This window comes from Nilaparvata lugens, chromosome 9 (assembly GCF_014356525.2).
Source record: "Nilaparvata lugens isolate BPH chromosome 9, ASM1435652v1, whole genome shotgun sequence".
NCBI lineage: Eukaryota > Metazoa > Arthropoda > Insecta > Hemiptera > Delphacidae > Nilaparvata > Nilaparvata lugens.
The window spans coordinates 2136413-2153943 of record NC_052512.1 but is presented as its reverse complement, the minus strand read 5'-3'; the positions used below and the strand labels follow the sequence as shown (position 1 = coordinate 2153943).

The following is a 17531-nucleotide window of genomic DNA, read 5'->3' as shown; positions in this document are numbered from 1 at the left end:
TACTGAAAACGGAATGAAATAAAAATTCTCATTGCAAGTAAGTTACCTATATAGCTTTCAAAATGTTTCATCAATTTACTAGGACATGAATCGACTATTTTTCTTTGCCATTTTCAATTAATTAAGTTACTTTAATTGAAAAAAAAATCAATATTATAATCAAACATTTCAATATATTACTTAAGAATTTTCATTCATTCTATCAATTTTGATGGCCATATAAGGAGAAGTGAATATATACGGTAACTTTGTTTCCATATTGCAATTATTATTTTTAAAATGTAATTTTATTTATTTACTTGCTTAGATCTTTCTAATTTTCAATTCAACAATATGCTGGATAAATAAGGAAGGATATTATTTATCTAGGAATTAGCTACCATCATTAAATTTTATTTGATGATAATAAGCTGCTTAGACTTGCTTAGATCTTTCTAATTTTCAATTCAACAATATGCTGGATAAATAAGGAAGGATATTAATTTATTATTTATCTAGGAATTAGCCACCATCATTCAATTTTATTTGATGAAGTAGGCTAATTTTGTAGCTTGATGAAAAATAATAATCGAACCTGGCATTTGAAAAACGAAATCTCAATAATTATCAAAAGATCAATTTTGTCAGTCAAATCATATTTTTTGTTCATTTCTGCATGGTCGTAACAGCATATTTTATCATTTTATCAAAATTTTAGTCTCGTAATTCATCCATCAAAAAAATTTATTCCTAGTAAATTAATATAATTCGCAATGTATGAAACTCGTGATTGAAATTAAAAATTCGCGGTTAAGTAGGAATAGGAAGTGATTAAAAGGTAACAGCTAACAAGAACCGCTATCCATCCGCTACAGTAGCGGTTACCAGGTTTAGTTGGTAGCTCTGTCTTATCACTTTCCGGTTCCGCTACCAAAGTCTGCTAGTGAAATTCGCGTTTCTTAGGCGACTCGTTCAAGGACGAACACAAATCATATGTTATTACTTCTTTAGAAATCCAATTTGAGATTTGAAGGTTATTTTTCTTATCCATCACTTGGTAGGAATTTTGTCCAAATAACTTTCTGGACAAAGTTTCTACAGCAATCTATTATATTCAACTATACTCAAGTTGATAAGTAATGGCTTCAAAAATGCAAGAGCTGCCTCCTCCAGAAGGCTACCAGCCTCTAAATTTTGCAAGAAAACCTGCGAAAAAATTCTTGCCAGGTCAGTGTCTATTATTTTAATTTTATTTCATTAAAAAAAATAGTTGGTCTCTGTAGGTCTATTGCGGGTTAGTTCTCTTTAATACTTGTTGAAAATATTGTTCGAGAAAAATTGACTAAGTTTCTATTTCTTACCATAATAAATTTAGGTTAACTTATGCCTAGTAAAACTACATTAACTTAAAAGTAGCCTACATAGCTTAAATAACATTTTCAAAAATAAAAAATCCCTTATATTCAATTTACCATCTATAGTAAGGTCCACATTATAATGGCAGTATATAAAGATAGGAGAATAGCGATGCCAATTCTCTGCATCAATTAATTATACTTCTACACTGTCAAAAACATAATTGGCATCGTTGTGGACCTAGAAAAGAATAGTACCACCGGCTTTGTCGAATGATAGAAAAGGATAGCAAAACCAAAGTTCATCAAATACTGTCATTATAACGTGGACCTCACTATAGTTAGGCTAGACTAGGTGGCACCTACTATTTTTTTTTTTACTGTCTTGTTCTGTTTCTTCCTTACCGCTAGACATCAAAATTACAAGTTACCTTACCAGGCCACTGACCAGGCAACCAACGAACCAATTAAGACTGACCACTAACGGTTGAACGAGCATTAGCACATACAAGTCGACTTACATTGTTTTTTTATTATAGCAAAACGCTTAGAGGAACATTTTTTGAGGTTATGTTTTTGCACTTTTCAGTTTATTTTGTTTACTTTTTCTTCGCTGCCCTATATTAGGGTTTTCTTCTAACTTTATAAATTGTAATTTTTTAGTGGTTTATTTATTGTTATTGGTTGTTTATTTTGTGCTGAAATCTCCTAACTGATTATTCAGTGTATGTGCAATATTTAATATTCATTAAACCGTTATTGACCAGCCTTACATATGCCTCCTGGCTTGAATTCAAATCAATGTCGCTACTAAATCGCTACCAATCTCATAATTGCACAATCTCATTGCACTTTTTTATCTATAAATTGGGCTACGAATATCATGGCTTTTGTACTAGATAGATTTTGTCATTTAAATTGAAAAAAAAACACAAATTTCATGATATTCAAGCTCCTATTGAAATAAAAATACAAACAGACATATAAAACTTGTTATCTCCTCTTTACTCTTTCAGTGAGGACTACTCACTGTGAAATCGTTGCCGGTGATCTGTCTTGTCAATGCCTTCTATAGACGGTAGCTGATACAGGTTTATTAATGCAATATGAACGTTTCATTCTCGTTTAATGTAATCAATTATATTATATCAAGCTAGAAATTATATTTTTCAATTTGAATTTGAATTATTCCATCACTGCATGTACAATAAAATTGTATGGCAATCGTCAATTACATAATAAAATTTTATACATTGTTTAAAGCTATTAGTTCATTTAAATTATAGAAGCATTTTTCTTTCAACCATTCTTTCAGTCTACTTTTCAAATTCACTGAATTGTCCATATGTTTAAGGTGTTGAGGCAGGGAGTTGAGTATCTTCTTACTGATGTGACTAGGATTTTTTTCATAAAACGCCGTCCTGTGTTGTTGTATCCTGTATGAGTTTCTCGATCGGGTGTTGTAGTTGTGGAGGTCGGCACCTCTTGACCACAAAGATGCGTGTTTGAGGCCGAAAGCCGCGGATTCGAGAATATACAGAGAAGGCAAAGTGAGTATCCCTGTTGCTCGGAATAATGCTCTGCATGATGTTCTAGGTGGTTTCTTCAGCATTATTCTAAGTACTCTTTTTTGCGCTCTGAACACTCTGATCATTTCTGGTGACGTGCCCCAAAACAGCAACCCATAGGTAAGGAGAGGCTGGAAGTAACCGTAGTACGCCGAAAATACTATTTGCTGGTGCATTGTTTTTGACAGTCTAGAGATTGCAAATGTGGCCTTACTGAGTTTCTTCATTAAGTTGTGAATGTGGTCATTCCATTTCAATCCAGAATCCATTTTTATTCCCAAGAAGTTGCAGACATTTGCCGGTTCGATCTGTTGGAGATCAATTCCAAAATCAAAGATGACTGGTGTGTTGAGATGAGTTATGGAGAAGCTGAGGTAGCATGTCTTCTTGATATTCACCTTAAGAGCATTTGCTTCACACCAATTGTGGATGCCATCTACTACCTGTTCTCCTCGATGTTGTAACTCCTGATTAGTATCTCCTATAATGAGGAAATTGGCATCGTCGGCGAACATAACACTGCTGGCTCCTTCTATATTGCTTGGGAGATCGTTGATGTATAATGAGAACAATATCGGGGCAATAATTGTTCCCTGCGGCACTCCTCTCTTCAACTTTCCAAATTTAGATCTGTATCTATAATTTTCTACTTGCTGATTTTCTGCTTCAATTTCAACGACCTGTGATCTTTCTGTTATGAATGACCTCAACCAATCAAATGCTGATCCTCTGACCCCATAGTAGTGAATCTTTTCCATTAAGATATTGTGATCCAGGCTATCATAGGCTTTTTGAAGGTCAATGAACAATCCTAACGCATTTTTATTATCATCTAGAGCCTCATATATTCTAAACAGGAACTCATTTACGGCATCAGTGGTGGATTTTCCTTGCTGAAATCCAAATTGGTATGGAGAAAGAACTTTATTCGATTTAAGGTGCTCTGTTACTGTTCTTTCTGCTAGTTTTTCTAATAACTTTGAGAAGCAACTTGTAATTTGTATTGGTCGGAAGTTGCAAACCTCCTCAATTGCTCCCTTTTTATGGATAGGAATCACTCTGCCAAGTTTCAGTTGGTGAGGAAAGGTTCCTGTGCTGAATGACAAATTTATTAATTTTGTTATAGGTGCACATATTGGGCCAAAGCATTCCTTTAATATCCTACAAGGTACATCATCTAATCCGCTTGTCATTTTGCTCTTTATTTGTTGTACCGCACAAGATACGTCGTGGTCCAAAAATACAGGGAATCTTTCCAATACATTATTGACATGTTCCACATTTGCTAGCTGCTCTTTAAAGGATAGCTGAGTGCTGGGTTGACTATCTGCGACATTTAAGAAGTACTCATTACATTTATTTGTAATATCATGCACTGAATTCATTCTAACTCCATCTACTGCTACTGGGTACTTCTTTTTTGTAGTATTGGCAACCGTTTCCCTTTTTATTAAATTCCATATTGATTTGGATTTATTTTCTGAAGAGGCTAGCATCTTTTCTGCATGAGCTTTTTTTGAGTGATTTATCAAATGACGAATCAGTTGAGACAGGTTAGCAAGTCTATCTTTGATTGCCTTATTGTTTGGAAACATTTTTTTAAACAGTAGGAGGTCTTTTTTGTCATCACAAGCATGTTTCAGTAGAGGAGAAGCCCATTCAATATTTTTCTTCCTTGTCTTTCTTTTCCTGTAAACAATAGGGAAAGATTCATTGAAAGCTTTGCAGTACATCTCGAGAAATTTATCAAACTTTCCATCCAGGGAACCCTCAAAATCGATAGCCTCCGACCAATCCAAATTCTGCAACTTTCTCTGGAATTTCTGTTTAGCATAGTCCGAGAATACTTTTGTTGAAAATAGCTTGCCTTCATTACAATCTGCTTCCGTCATGGTATATTTGATTACCTGGGCGTAATGATCAGATAGTCCCAGCTCTATTACATCCACATCCTTAGTCTCTATCAGTTTTGAAACAAAACAAACGTCAATCAAGGTTGACGACGTCTCAGTGAAATAATTTCATAATTAATTTCATTTATGAATTTTCATAATTAGGCTAAGATAAAATATTTTGTTAATCAATTATCAATTCTACATTGTTAAAAGACGATCAGGCAACAGAGCAAAGTGAGAAAGAGATAGCGCTATCCGCTTTGTTGAATGATAGACAAGGATAGCAATACCATTGCTAATCAAACACTGCCATTTTAACGTAGACCTCACTATATGTGTGAATTTCCTCCTTAAAAACAATTTACCATACGCTTTAATAAGGTAACAGTAGCCTACTTAAAATCACTCTGTAGGTATTACTACTTTTTCTACTCGCTAGTATTTCGTATTTTAGGTACATAATGTGGTTACAAAAACCTTACGCTGGTTACACACTGGGCAGTTCGCGGCGGCGAAACTGCCGTCGTCGCCTCGAAAAAAAGTCAAGCTTACACATTCAGCGGCAAAAATACCGCCACGTATGATCAGTAGCCAAATAATTCTTGTAGTTCTTTGCAAATGTGTTGTGAATTCTCTGTTTCATGAGTGTTCAGTTAATTGTGTAAAAGTATTAAAAGTATATATTAAAAGTATATATAACTCAAAATGGAAAGGTAAAAACTTTAAGCAATTTTGTTGTACCATCGAAGGAAATGAAGACAGCAGAGAAATAAGAGCATTCTGTACGTTGTTATATACACTTACACACATACACACTTCCTTCCACGCATTCCTTGTTGCATCTCGATCCTTAAATATGTCGAGGATTTTGTCCCACAAAACTGGCCTCTGTTCTACAAATGATATCAACTACTCATTGTCTATTAACTCACTCATTTTCTCACACTTGTCAACCACAAACACTTGAAACAATAAATAAATGTTATAAACAAAAACAACCCATAAACTCTACAACAAGACACAAATTAAAAGGCTGATTTCCAAAGACCTCTGACTTGGAGCAACTGAGAAAGACGACTGATCAGCGGCGACGGTAGACAACCGCCAAATGTGTAAACGCCCATTTGGTCACGTACGCCACTGCGTAGACAAGAGCGGCAAAAACACCGCCAGCCGCAGTGGCAGTGGACGGCTGCACAGCTGCCGCTAACGGCAATATGGCCGCGCGGCGTTTCTGCCGCCCAGTTTGTAAGCTTCCATTTAAGCCTATAGACTACTGCTCGACGAAATTACCGCCGCGGCAGAAACCGCCCAATGTGTAACCGGCGTTAAGATCCAACATGAAGAGCTCACTGATGAAATACAATGAGTTTTCTACCAACAAGCGCGCTCTGAAATCGCCTGGTCGACAGGTCTCTTGCTGCTATTGGAAGCATAGATGTACACTATTGCAATCTACTTAAGAGGAATATAATAATATGCATTTTTGATGACACTAAATTGACAGTTGTTTTCGAAATATTCTAGTAAAATACGTAATATTTGTATTGAATTTCAGCTAAAGCACTGGTAGCCTTATACCTTACCGGGGTTTGCTATGGCACGTACATGTTGAAGCGCAACATAACCAATTATGATAAAAAACTCGTTGAAGAACGAAGCTCCATGTTGGCTCTTTTGCCTATGATATTTGCTGAAAGAGACAGAGAGTAAGTACTGATCTTCAAATCCAAATTCATTTATTTGCCATAAAATAATACAGATTGATAAAATAAATATTCTAACTTACAAAATAGCACTACCGGCAAAGAAATCTTGTGCGCCAGCAGTGAGTTCGAACAACTAGTTACAGCAAACATGTCAATAGAAAGAAAAAGAGCTTATTCAAACCACTTGAATAAATAAAATTATGGAAACCAGGTCACATCTCAATACTTACAAACGATAAGACAAAAGTAACAAAATCACAAGCAAGTGACAAACTCAAAAAGACCAATTCAAGGAAGCCATGACAATAATATTTTTTTAAATTTATAACATAAGATTGAAACACTACATAATGGATATAGATAATTTAAAATAAACATTTATCCTAATCCAATCCAGTATAAGATCCATTATGGATTTTGTAATTCTATTAATAATGAAACCAGTTGGGACTTTATAAACAAGTAACACTGATATTCAAACTGACGTCTACATACACTTAAGCTGGTAAAGTCAATATCAAATTGTAATGGATTGGAGGGACGCAAATTATATGGATTATTCCTTAAGTTGAATGTATCACTATTCTTATTAATGAATAATATGATTCTTTTAACATATATTTGACTCACTGTAAGCACCTGGAATTCTTGAAAAAGAAGTCTACTAGGGTACAATCTTGGCCTGTATAATGCAGCTCTGATAAGGTGTTTCTGTAAAGTGAATAATTTGTTCATATGGATATCATAAGCAGCCCCCATATCTCAATTCCATATTGGAAAAGTGATTGCGCATAAGCATGATCTATTTTAAGTATATAGGAAAAATTAAAAATCATCTTTTTCAGTAATAAGTTGATTATTCATGAAAAAATTTTTCTTGAATTTGGCTCAACATAATTGAGAGGATTTTTGAAACGTCGAAAATGCCTGTGGCTTTATGTTCGGTGGGAGGGGGAGCCATGTTTCAATAGTATTCTTAATCAACCCACTTCACCCCCCCATCACGTTTTTATCGTAACGTAATACCACAATTATTCTACAAAAATTCTTCATTTTTTAAAGTGTAACTTTCAAATGATGCTTTCATCCTTGAAATCATCTGGATAAGTTTGAATAGAATACATTTTCCTAAACGTGATGTTTCCAACTCGACCAAATGATAATAATAATTTAAAATGAATATTCTAGCATAAGTTGAATGTTTGTAATGCTTAGGTATAGTTGCTTCATTTTCATTTTGTAAATAATGCTGTTGGAAAAACCTAAATTGGGAGTTTGAAATTGTAGGTTAGAAATTCCTCCTTTTTTATCACCGATGTACAACTCATGAGGGGTACGCATGTCAAAACGTCCTTTAAAGGGGCTTATTGACAAGGAATGTAGAGTTGGCACATTGCGTCACGTAAACACTGAGCTCAATAAAACTGGAAGTAACAGAAACAACAGAGGCAGTTGTGTTGAGTCTATAGTGAGGTCCTCGTTATAATGGCAGTGTTTGATTAGCAATAGTATTGCTATCCTTGTCTATCATTCAACAAAGCAGATAGCGCTATCTCTTTCTCGCTTTGCTCTGTTGCCAGACTGTCTCCTGACAATGTAGAATTGATAATTAATTGATAAAATATTTAATCTTAATTATGATATTATTGAAAAATATATTTTCTTGCTTAATAAAATGTAATTGATTATTTTAAACGAGAATAAACAACTAATATTACATTAATAAACCTAAAACACTTATAGACATGGGCTGCTTTTAAATTAATAAAACAAAATAAATCTTATAGCACCCTTTATTCTTTAAAAAACATTAAAATAGTTGAACAACTAGTTTCGGTTTGCACCATCTTCAGGTTCTAAAATAAAAGCTAGAACCTTAAGATGGTGCAAACCGAAACTAGTTGTTCAACTATTTTAATGTTTTTTAAAGAATAAAGGGTGCTATAAGATTTATTTTGTTTTATTAATAAACCTGTATCAGCTACCGTCAAGAAGGCATTGACAAGACAGTGAGGATCGGCAAAGTTGTTCTCCTATCTTTCTCCTCTGCCATTATAACGTGGACCTCACTATATCTGATCTCATTTACTCAACTCTCTCCCTCTAATAATTGCTGGAAAATTCTCTCAGTCGATGCAGCTTTTTTAAACCACAGCTCACTCCAATCTTGAACTGCGGTCTTAAAACCCGTGATAGACTCGGACTAGCTTTAAACTGGAGCTTGTTAACTGGCGCTAAATGTACTGATAATTTTAAAATTCGCACCATGTATTATTGTACAAAAGACCACGTCATCAAATTACAAAGTCATTAGCCTATGTTCTACAATGTGTTCAATATGTCCTCCATTGGCTGCACGGACAACATCTAGTCTGTAGCTTAATTCATTCCAAACTGAGCGTAAGGTGTCCTCTGTCACTGAGGCTACAGCCGCTGATATTCGGGTTTTCAGTTCATCAATGTCACGAGGTAAGGGAGGAACGTAAACATGTTGTTTTACATATCCCCACAGGAAAAAATCGCATGTTGTTATGTCAGGGGACATAGCAGCCCAAGAGTGTAAAGCTTGGTCTCGCGGTCCTGTACGCCCTATCCAACTTTCCGACTAGACCGACTTCCGAACAGACTAGATGTCGTCCGTGCAGACAATGGAGCAAATATTGAACATTTATGAGTGCATTTTCGTAAACTCGAGTATTTTAGTATGCAATTTGTCAGTGTTATAGAGGTCTATTTAAAATCGGGTCATTCTTTTTTGTACACACTGTATTATGTATTCATTCTATTTTGCAGATATCTGAAATATTTGCATCGTTATTTATTTATTGATTCATCAAAATATTGATTAATGTATGAACAATTTAATATTGATCTAACTCAAATTCTATTTAGAATAAAGTACTGTATGGTGCGTACAGATATACGCGCCGCGAACATGAGCAATTCACTTTTAATCAGCTGACTATATCTGTATTTTTACAGAAACGGTAAGATACAGATATAAAAAGCTTGGCATCAGCTGATTAAAAGTGAATTGCTCATGTTCGCGGCGCGTAAATCTGTACGCACCTTTACAATAACTTGAATATAGATGTCATGCAAGCCTGAAATTTAATAATGTTGAAGTTAACAGTTGCCTAATTATTTAAATGTGTACGAGTAACATTAATTTATCTGCATATGTATTGGAATTTAAATTTATTTATTTATTGAAATATCAATAAATTATTAAACACTCATATGAACCTCAAGGGTTTGATGTTGGCTTCTATATAAGTCTGAGAGCAATAATACTATCAATGTAATCTATAATAGAGTGTTTACCACGGAAGGTGTAACAGCCGAAGACCATAGAATCTACATAGAATTTGTATAGTAACATTTTCTTATATCGACCTTAGTTCTCAAGATATATAGATTTTTCGATATCTTGAAAACACTTTAATAACTAAAAAGCTATCAGTCAAAATCTAATTGTAAGGATATGGTTGGAATGAGGAAGAAGCTTCCAATAAGATTCATTTAATTTCATCCTTTGTGTTCAACGTTTTTGAACTTCTTATGAGCGCTCAAACGTGAAAAAGTTCATTTGTCGAGTTCAAAGGTAAATTTCAAACAGTTCAAACGCTTATAAAAAGTTCAAAAACGTCAAACAAACGAAAACATTGTGTTAATCTTATTGTAAATTTCTTCCTCTTTCCAACAACATTCTTAGAATTGGATTTCGACTTATAGTTTTCTAGTTATTGTCGTTTTTAAAAAATATCGAAAAATCTATATATCTCGAAAACTAAGGTCGATGTAAGAAAATTTTTGTTGCAAATTTCATGTTGAATCTATGGTTTACGGCTGTTACACTTTTCGTGGGACACTCTGTAAATCTTGAAAAGTAATGATGATTTGAAGATTTTCAAAAAACAAATTAAAAAATATTTAGTTGATAGAGCTTTTTATAGTGTACAAGAATTCCTTTCAAACCTAAACTAGGTTGAACTACTTAGTGTTAGAATTATTATGTAATAACATGACTTGTCTTATACTCCATGACTGGAGTCTTTAGGACGTAATCCTAAAAAAAAAAAAAAAAAATAATAATAAAGGAAAGAACTGGCTTATACCACTACCTCCGTAAACAAAGCCGTAGTGCATTCGTGTGACGTCAGCACAGGTAGGGATCCTACACCAATAAAAATTCGTTGATTTCAGCTGATCTATATCAGCTTGTGTTTTTATTGGTGTAGGAGCCCTACCTGTGCTGACGTCACACGAATACGCTACGGCTTTGTTAACGGAGGTAGTGCTTATACACGTATGGCATAGGAAATTTACGAATGACGCATCATCACGTCTCAACTGCTGGACTGATTAATTTTAAATTTTGGATATAGATTCTTAATTTACCAAGGATGGTTATAGGGCTATTTTAAACTCTTCAAGATTCCAGTTTTCAATTGGACCCTAGCGGAGCATGGGTTACCTGGGGCCCGTTTCACAAAGGTACAAGTAGGTTACAAGTCTTGTTGCCAACCATGGTTTTGGAGAACAGCTGATTACTAGCGTTTCACAAAAGCAGAATTGTAAACTTGTAGTTACAATGAATTTCTACAAGTTTACAAGTGATTTGCTTGTTACGAACAAGTGTTTCACAAAGATTTTCATTGTAGCCAACAATTTTTGTCGAAATTACTTGTTCGTAACAATGAAATTTCTACCGAAGTGGAAAGCTATGTAAAGGATTTACAATTGATCATTAAAATAATTTTAAATATCTATAATATCAAAAATGCCCTATATTCCTCTATAATTCATTATTTTGGAAAGATATGCATCAGGAAATTGAATTTAATAAATTTCCAAAATAGTTAGTGATGTGTTACCTCATAGGTTATGTGTACTATAGTGTATATACACAGTATATATAGTATACATTATATATAGTACATTTACTATACATATACAGAGTACATATACTGTGTAGGTTACAAATTCAGCAATAAATGGAGTAGACTTTACAAAAAACATTATATTGCTTTCAAATATTTTCAAAGTAATAATTATTGAAAAGTACAAGTAACCTTTATAAAGGATGAAAAAAGGAAATCATCATGAAAATAGGTTATGTTTACTATTGAAGTACTTGTAGACTTGTAAAATTGTAAACTTGTAGATCATACATTTTTGTGAAACGTGAGTACTTGTAAACTTGTAACTACAAGTACTTGTTCGTAACCATGGTTGGTAACAATACTTGTACCTTTGTGAAATAGGCCTCAGCTAGCTATTAATAAAATCCACTTAGATCGACTTTTATCGAATTGATTGATTTTGCAGATACTTGAAACAGTTGCGTCGTAACTTCGATGAAGAAACGGAACTGATGAAGAATGTAGACGGCTGGGTTGTTGGAACCTACTATGGAGAACGGGTGTTCAAGACTCTGCCCCCCGACACTCTCTACAAGCGAAACATGAAGGAATACTTTGCGCATGCCGACGAAGAGGCTTACATGAAGAAGTCCAAACTGTTCCTCTTCTCATAGATTCAAAGGTGCGTAGTAGACTAGTAGCAATACTACAATATTAACTCACATTACATACGATCGAATTTAATACTAACCCATTTAGCGTGGACTCTCTTAGGCTAGGCACACACCAGTTAGTAAAGATAAGACTAGTACCGTTTTGTCACAATACTTCACATTGCTGCTTATGACGCAACACACACTGATTAGTCATTGCAATTAGACATGACTCCTTAAGCAACTATGTGAAGTATTGTGACTAAACGTGACTAGTCTTGTATTGACTAACTAATGTGTGCACACCATTAAGCTGCGTTTACACAGAAGTTATCAACAAAATGTTAATAACTTAATCCTTATAGATTCTATTAGATTGAACGGAACTTGACAAACAAATATGTTCATCATGTGCATGATAAGTTATGTTCAATCTAATAAAGTCTATAAGGATTAAGCTATTAACATTTTGTTAATAACTCTAGTGTAAACGCAGCTTTACATAGCAAAATTCAAATGCGGACTCTCGTACTATATAATACAGGGTTGGGCAAGGAGGTATGGATGATTTAAAATAACAGTTACACACTTATTTTTATTTGAGACTCAAAATTTATTTCTCAGTGTGTACCTTGGATGTTGCCATTATAAAAATTAATCAGCTGTAACTTATTATTAGTGAGTAGGTTTGTAATTTTGTATTCAAATAAGTGCAATATTTCTCAAGTTCTTAATTTTTTATGATAAATTCTGTGATTCATTGAAATTATTAGGTATGTCAACCTTCAAAATTAAAAATTTTCAAATCATTATTCCTAGACCGAAAATCAATTGACGAAGCAGTGTGTTAATACAATCATAACATTAACATTTTATCAACATTTTTGGGGAGAAATAATACAGGCTCAACCTAGTTTCTCCTCCAATGTCATAATTATATTATGATTATAGTATTTTATACAATAAATGAATAAATAAATAAAAAGAGGAAAAAATAAAACATTGATTATTTACGAAAACTAACATTTGTTACATGCTGTCCGTTTTTGTCCACACACTCCTGTAGATGTTGTGAGAAGTTTTCCATACTCCTCTGAAGCATTGCACATGGTACCGCTCGAATTTCCAGTGTTATTGTTTCACTCAGGGCTTCAAGGATTCGTGGTTTGTTCATGTATACACGAGCATTCAGGTAGTCCCATAAAACTTATTATTGACACTTATTTTTTCGAGAAAACGGTCGAACCGTCACTGTCAACTCGGATCGTTATCTAACGATTCTGCGTGAATTTCTTCTGCCAAATTGAGAAGACGACTTATCAACGTAAATAATGTATGTTTTCAACAAGATGGGGTGACATGCCATAAATCGAGAGCAGCTATGGAATTTCTAAGGTATGCCTTCCACGGACGCCTCATCTTGTTGCGTGGAGATGTGGAGTGGCCTCCTCGGTCACCGGACCTGTCATCTTGTGACTATTCTTAGGGCTACCTAAAAGCACGTGTATACATGAACAAACCACGAACCCTTGAAGCCCTGAGTGAAACAATAACACACGAAGTTCGAGCGGTACCACGTGCAATGCTTCAGAGGAGCATGGACAACTTCTCACAACATCTACAGGAGTGAATACGGACAAAAATAATAAATAAATAATTTTATTTCCATCATTTATTTTGGAAATGATATGACCACTTTGACAAGTTATGTGGTCATTGTTAGTAATGTTTTAATTGTAATATTACTAAATAATTGTTAAGACAAAAACGGATAGCATTTAACGTAAGTTATTTTTCGTAGCCTACATAATAAATGTTTCAATTTTTTTTTCTAAAAATTAAAAATGTGTTTAAATTTTATATAATGGCAACCAACATCCAAGGTACACACTAAAAAAATAAATTTTGAGTTTTGTTTAAAAATGAGTGTTGTGTAAATGTCATTTTAAATCATCCATACCTCCCTGCCCAACCCTGTACTTTTATCAGGCTACTTGTGTCTGTTACTGTTATCTATCCAGTAATGTAAGGCACTACTCACGCTAGCGTACACCTCACGCTAGTACAACTCCAGTCGAGGATACTAGTCTTTTGATTCGACTTATTTAACATTTCCAATAAAGGTTTATTTTGATCAAACCTTTTTCAATGTTATAATAGTAGTTTTATATAACCGGGGTCTTTAAAGCACGAGTTGGATGTACGAGTAGAGTTAAGACACAAGTGAGCGATGCTAGCGTATGAACCGTGTCTTAAACATTCAAACGAGTGCTTTGAAGACCATATAAAACATTTGTATACACTATTTTATCTACGGTCACTCAAACAAAGTACAGTAGGGTATAAATTTCCTGACTTTTTAGGTTAGACATCAACTAACTAGTCTATAAGGAAATTTATTGAAATAACATTATGTGAATAGCTTTTTTATCAATTATATCGGTTGAAAAATACAATTTGAAGGAATCAGAATGAGTTACGAAAAATTCAGAAAATCTAAAACTTTATAATTTTAAATTGAGGTTATGTGCACATTCATTCCATTTATAAATTTTCACTTAAAAGGAAGAAACAAACAGTTTAATATTAATAGAATTTTGAAAAGTTGAATGAAAGCAAAATTAGTACTCACCAACTGACACATTCCAAAATATATTTAATTTATAATGATTGAAGATAATGGTGTAATAGTGTGAATATTGAGAAGGTAGTATTGTATTAGTTTTTTTGTACCTTATATTCTTAGCTGTTATCGAGCTGAATGAACTTTGATTTTTACTTCATATTGAACTTTGAGTTTTAATGTGAGAATTGACCATGTTTTTATTGAATTTGCTAACTTGCTGCATAGTTGTTGAAATTGGAGCAATTTTCGTGCATTTTCAAATGTCAATTTCAAACAAGTATTGAAATTGTTTTTGTGTACCTTATATTCTTAGCTGTTATTGAGCTGAATGAACTTTGATTTTTACTTTATATTGAACTTTGAGTTTTAATGTGAGAATTGACCATGTTTTTATTGAATTTGCTAACTTGCTGCATAGTTGTTGAAATTAGAGCAATTTTCGTGCATTTTCAATTTCATGTCGAAGAAGCTGCTGTATTTGTGAATTGTACAAGCGTTGACCTTTTTGCAGCTTTGGCTTTTCCACTGGAAGTTATGCTCGACGCTCGTGGAGGGAGAATAATTTTCAGTGAAAAAGCCCGTAAAATTTTCGAAGTGAGACGTAACTGGGAAAACATCATGTAACGGTGTGCGAGCCTCGTTCCTCTGAATGGGTTCATTTACCATTCAGAGGAATAAATTGACAAGTTTCAGTTACCAGTAATTTTTATCTAGTTGAATAGGAAATCAAATTTAACAACTTGACTGCCATGAGACCCCAATTGGGGTCTCGGTCGATTGTCACTGTGGGCCATGCTGAAAAACTATGAAGTGTTACACCTGGTCACAAGCATAAGACATCTTAAATTGATAATAATGAATTTTGTGTGTCATTTCGTATTCAATAATGTGCAGAAAAACAATTCCAAGCGTTCTAAAGCCTGAGACCCCATATGTGATCTCATGGCCTCCCAGTGCCATATGTTTCAAGCAACTCTAGTAATCATGGAGCTTTTTGGGAGTATAAACTAATAAATGAGGTTTTGGTGGGAATCAATCATTTATCAAGGAGTAAGAGATAATTGTAAGAATAAAAAATGGTAATTGTGAATAGCAAGTTATTATATTTATTAAAAAATTAGTCACAATTGAAAAATAAACATTTACAACAGTTTCTTCATAAATAATACTCAATGAATTCCTTTTCACTTGCGCACTTTATGTGCATTATAGAAGTAGTCTTGACAATAAAAAATGTTACAAGTTGAACATTTTGTTCGTGTCTTCTTTGACCTTGATTGGGCAAGTTTCCTGCCATAAGTTGCTACATATTGTGAGTAGCAGGGAGCACAGCGAGCTGTAAGAAGACAGTTGATCAGCAAGATCAATCGAAGCCTTACCTGTATTATAATTCATCACAACTTCTGGTTTTGAAACCACCCTACCTCGTTTTTCAATTTCAATCATTCTCGGCTTGTCAATTGTACTTAGCATAAGAATGTCTCTTTTATCTTTCCACTTACAAACCATAACATTTGATGAACTTTACAATTATATAAATTCTCCTTTTTTCAGCTTCTTTTTGACCAAATCTTTTGGATTGTATTTCCTATTAGAGCGGAGTGTCCCTACAAGATGTTTTTCCTTACCTTGTAACTCATTAGCCAAGTCCAAACTGGTGTAGAAATTTTCTGTGAAGAGAGTCCTTCCCGTATTCAGGTATGGTTCAACCAATTCCATAACGTCATATTTCGCGAATTTTCAGCTATTTACCACTGTAAATTTTCATCCCCAAAGTATAATAAGGTGGTGCACAAATTTTTATGCCGTAACGATGTCTTTTGTTTTTTATAAACTGTTTGAACGAAAGACGTCCTGTAAATGGGATTATTGATTCATCGATAACCACATCTTTTTCAGGTTGATAGCACCAGTTGAATTTCTCAACCAATGGCCTCACTTTCCTCACTTTAGTTGTACTCGCAGCATATATGCTTTCATCACAAAAATGAATGTTAAGTAATAATTCAAAGCGTTTTCTTGACATGTATTTTGATACATTAGTTGAAAGTGTTTCTGATCTACTCCAGTAATTTTCAATAGCAGGCAACTTCACCAAACCCATTCATGGTACAATCCCAAACCAAATTTTAAGTTCACCTGAATCAGTGGGAATCCATTTTGTTATTCTTGCATGTTCTGATGAACGTTGTGCAAGTTGTTTATCAGCATACTTATTAGTTTCTAGCACTATAGAACTTGTACTATTGTACTAATTATGTCATCATCTAAAAATAAAGATAAAAAGTCTATAGGAGTTCCATCATTCGATGTGTCAATCAGATCTGGATTTATTCCTACACTAGTAACAGAGTGATCATAAATAAAATCTTCTCGAACTCCATCATCATTACCCCAAGTCAATAAGTCTAGATCAGTATTATTTATATTATCTGAATCATCAATCTCATCATTTGATTCAATTTCATTAGGTTCTTCGTTATTGTCACTGAAATTACCATCACTGTCATTGCCACTGGGGAGAAATTCTGGGTCCAAGTCGGAATCAAGAATGTCATCATCATCATCACTGATATTCATCAAACAATCATAAATTTCTTGAGCTTCCATATCAATACCGATACTAACTTGACACGGAAATAACTTCACTATCACTGCACTATTTTCAAAAGAAAATACGGTGTCATTCAGGGCAGCACCCTGGGCCCAATATTGTTCCTGATTTACATTAACAACATTTCCCAACTGAACACAAGAAGCAAAGTACTCCTATTTGCTGATGATACAATTGTTATTTCAGCAGGTAGAAAGTGGGAAGAAGCCTATGAGAATGCCTGTTCTGACCTATCAAAAATTAAAAATTGGTTTGACCACAATAGTC

General features: G+C 34.0%; 1 protein-coding gene across 2 annotated transcripts; it reads left to right on the top strand.

Annotated features, from left to right (window-relative positions):
- Positions 1–927: 927 nt before the first annotated feature.
- On the top strand, positions 928–16222 carry LOC120352996 (NADH dehydrogenase [ubiquinone] 1 alpha subcomplex subunit 13-like). 2 transcript variants are annotated; one of them, XM_039435382.1, is made up of 4 exons: positions 928–1206; positions 6356–6506; positions 11838–12053; positions 16205–16222. In XM_039435382.1, the coding sequence occupies exons 1-3, from the start codon at positions 1119–1121 to the stop codon at positions 12043–12045; spliced, it is 447 nt and encodes a 148-aa protein (XP_039291316.1). In that variant the 5' UTR covers positions 928–1118; the 3' UTR covers positions 12046–12053; positions 16205–16222. The 2 variants fall into 2 exon arrangements, with proteins under 2 accessions (XP_039291316.1, XP_039291317.1); XM_039435383.1 differs by lacking the exon at positions 16205–16222 and adding an exon at positions 15162–15813.
- The last annotated feature ends 1309 nt before the right edge of the window (positions 16223–17531 follow it).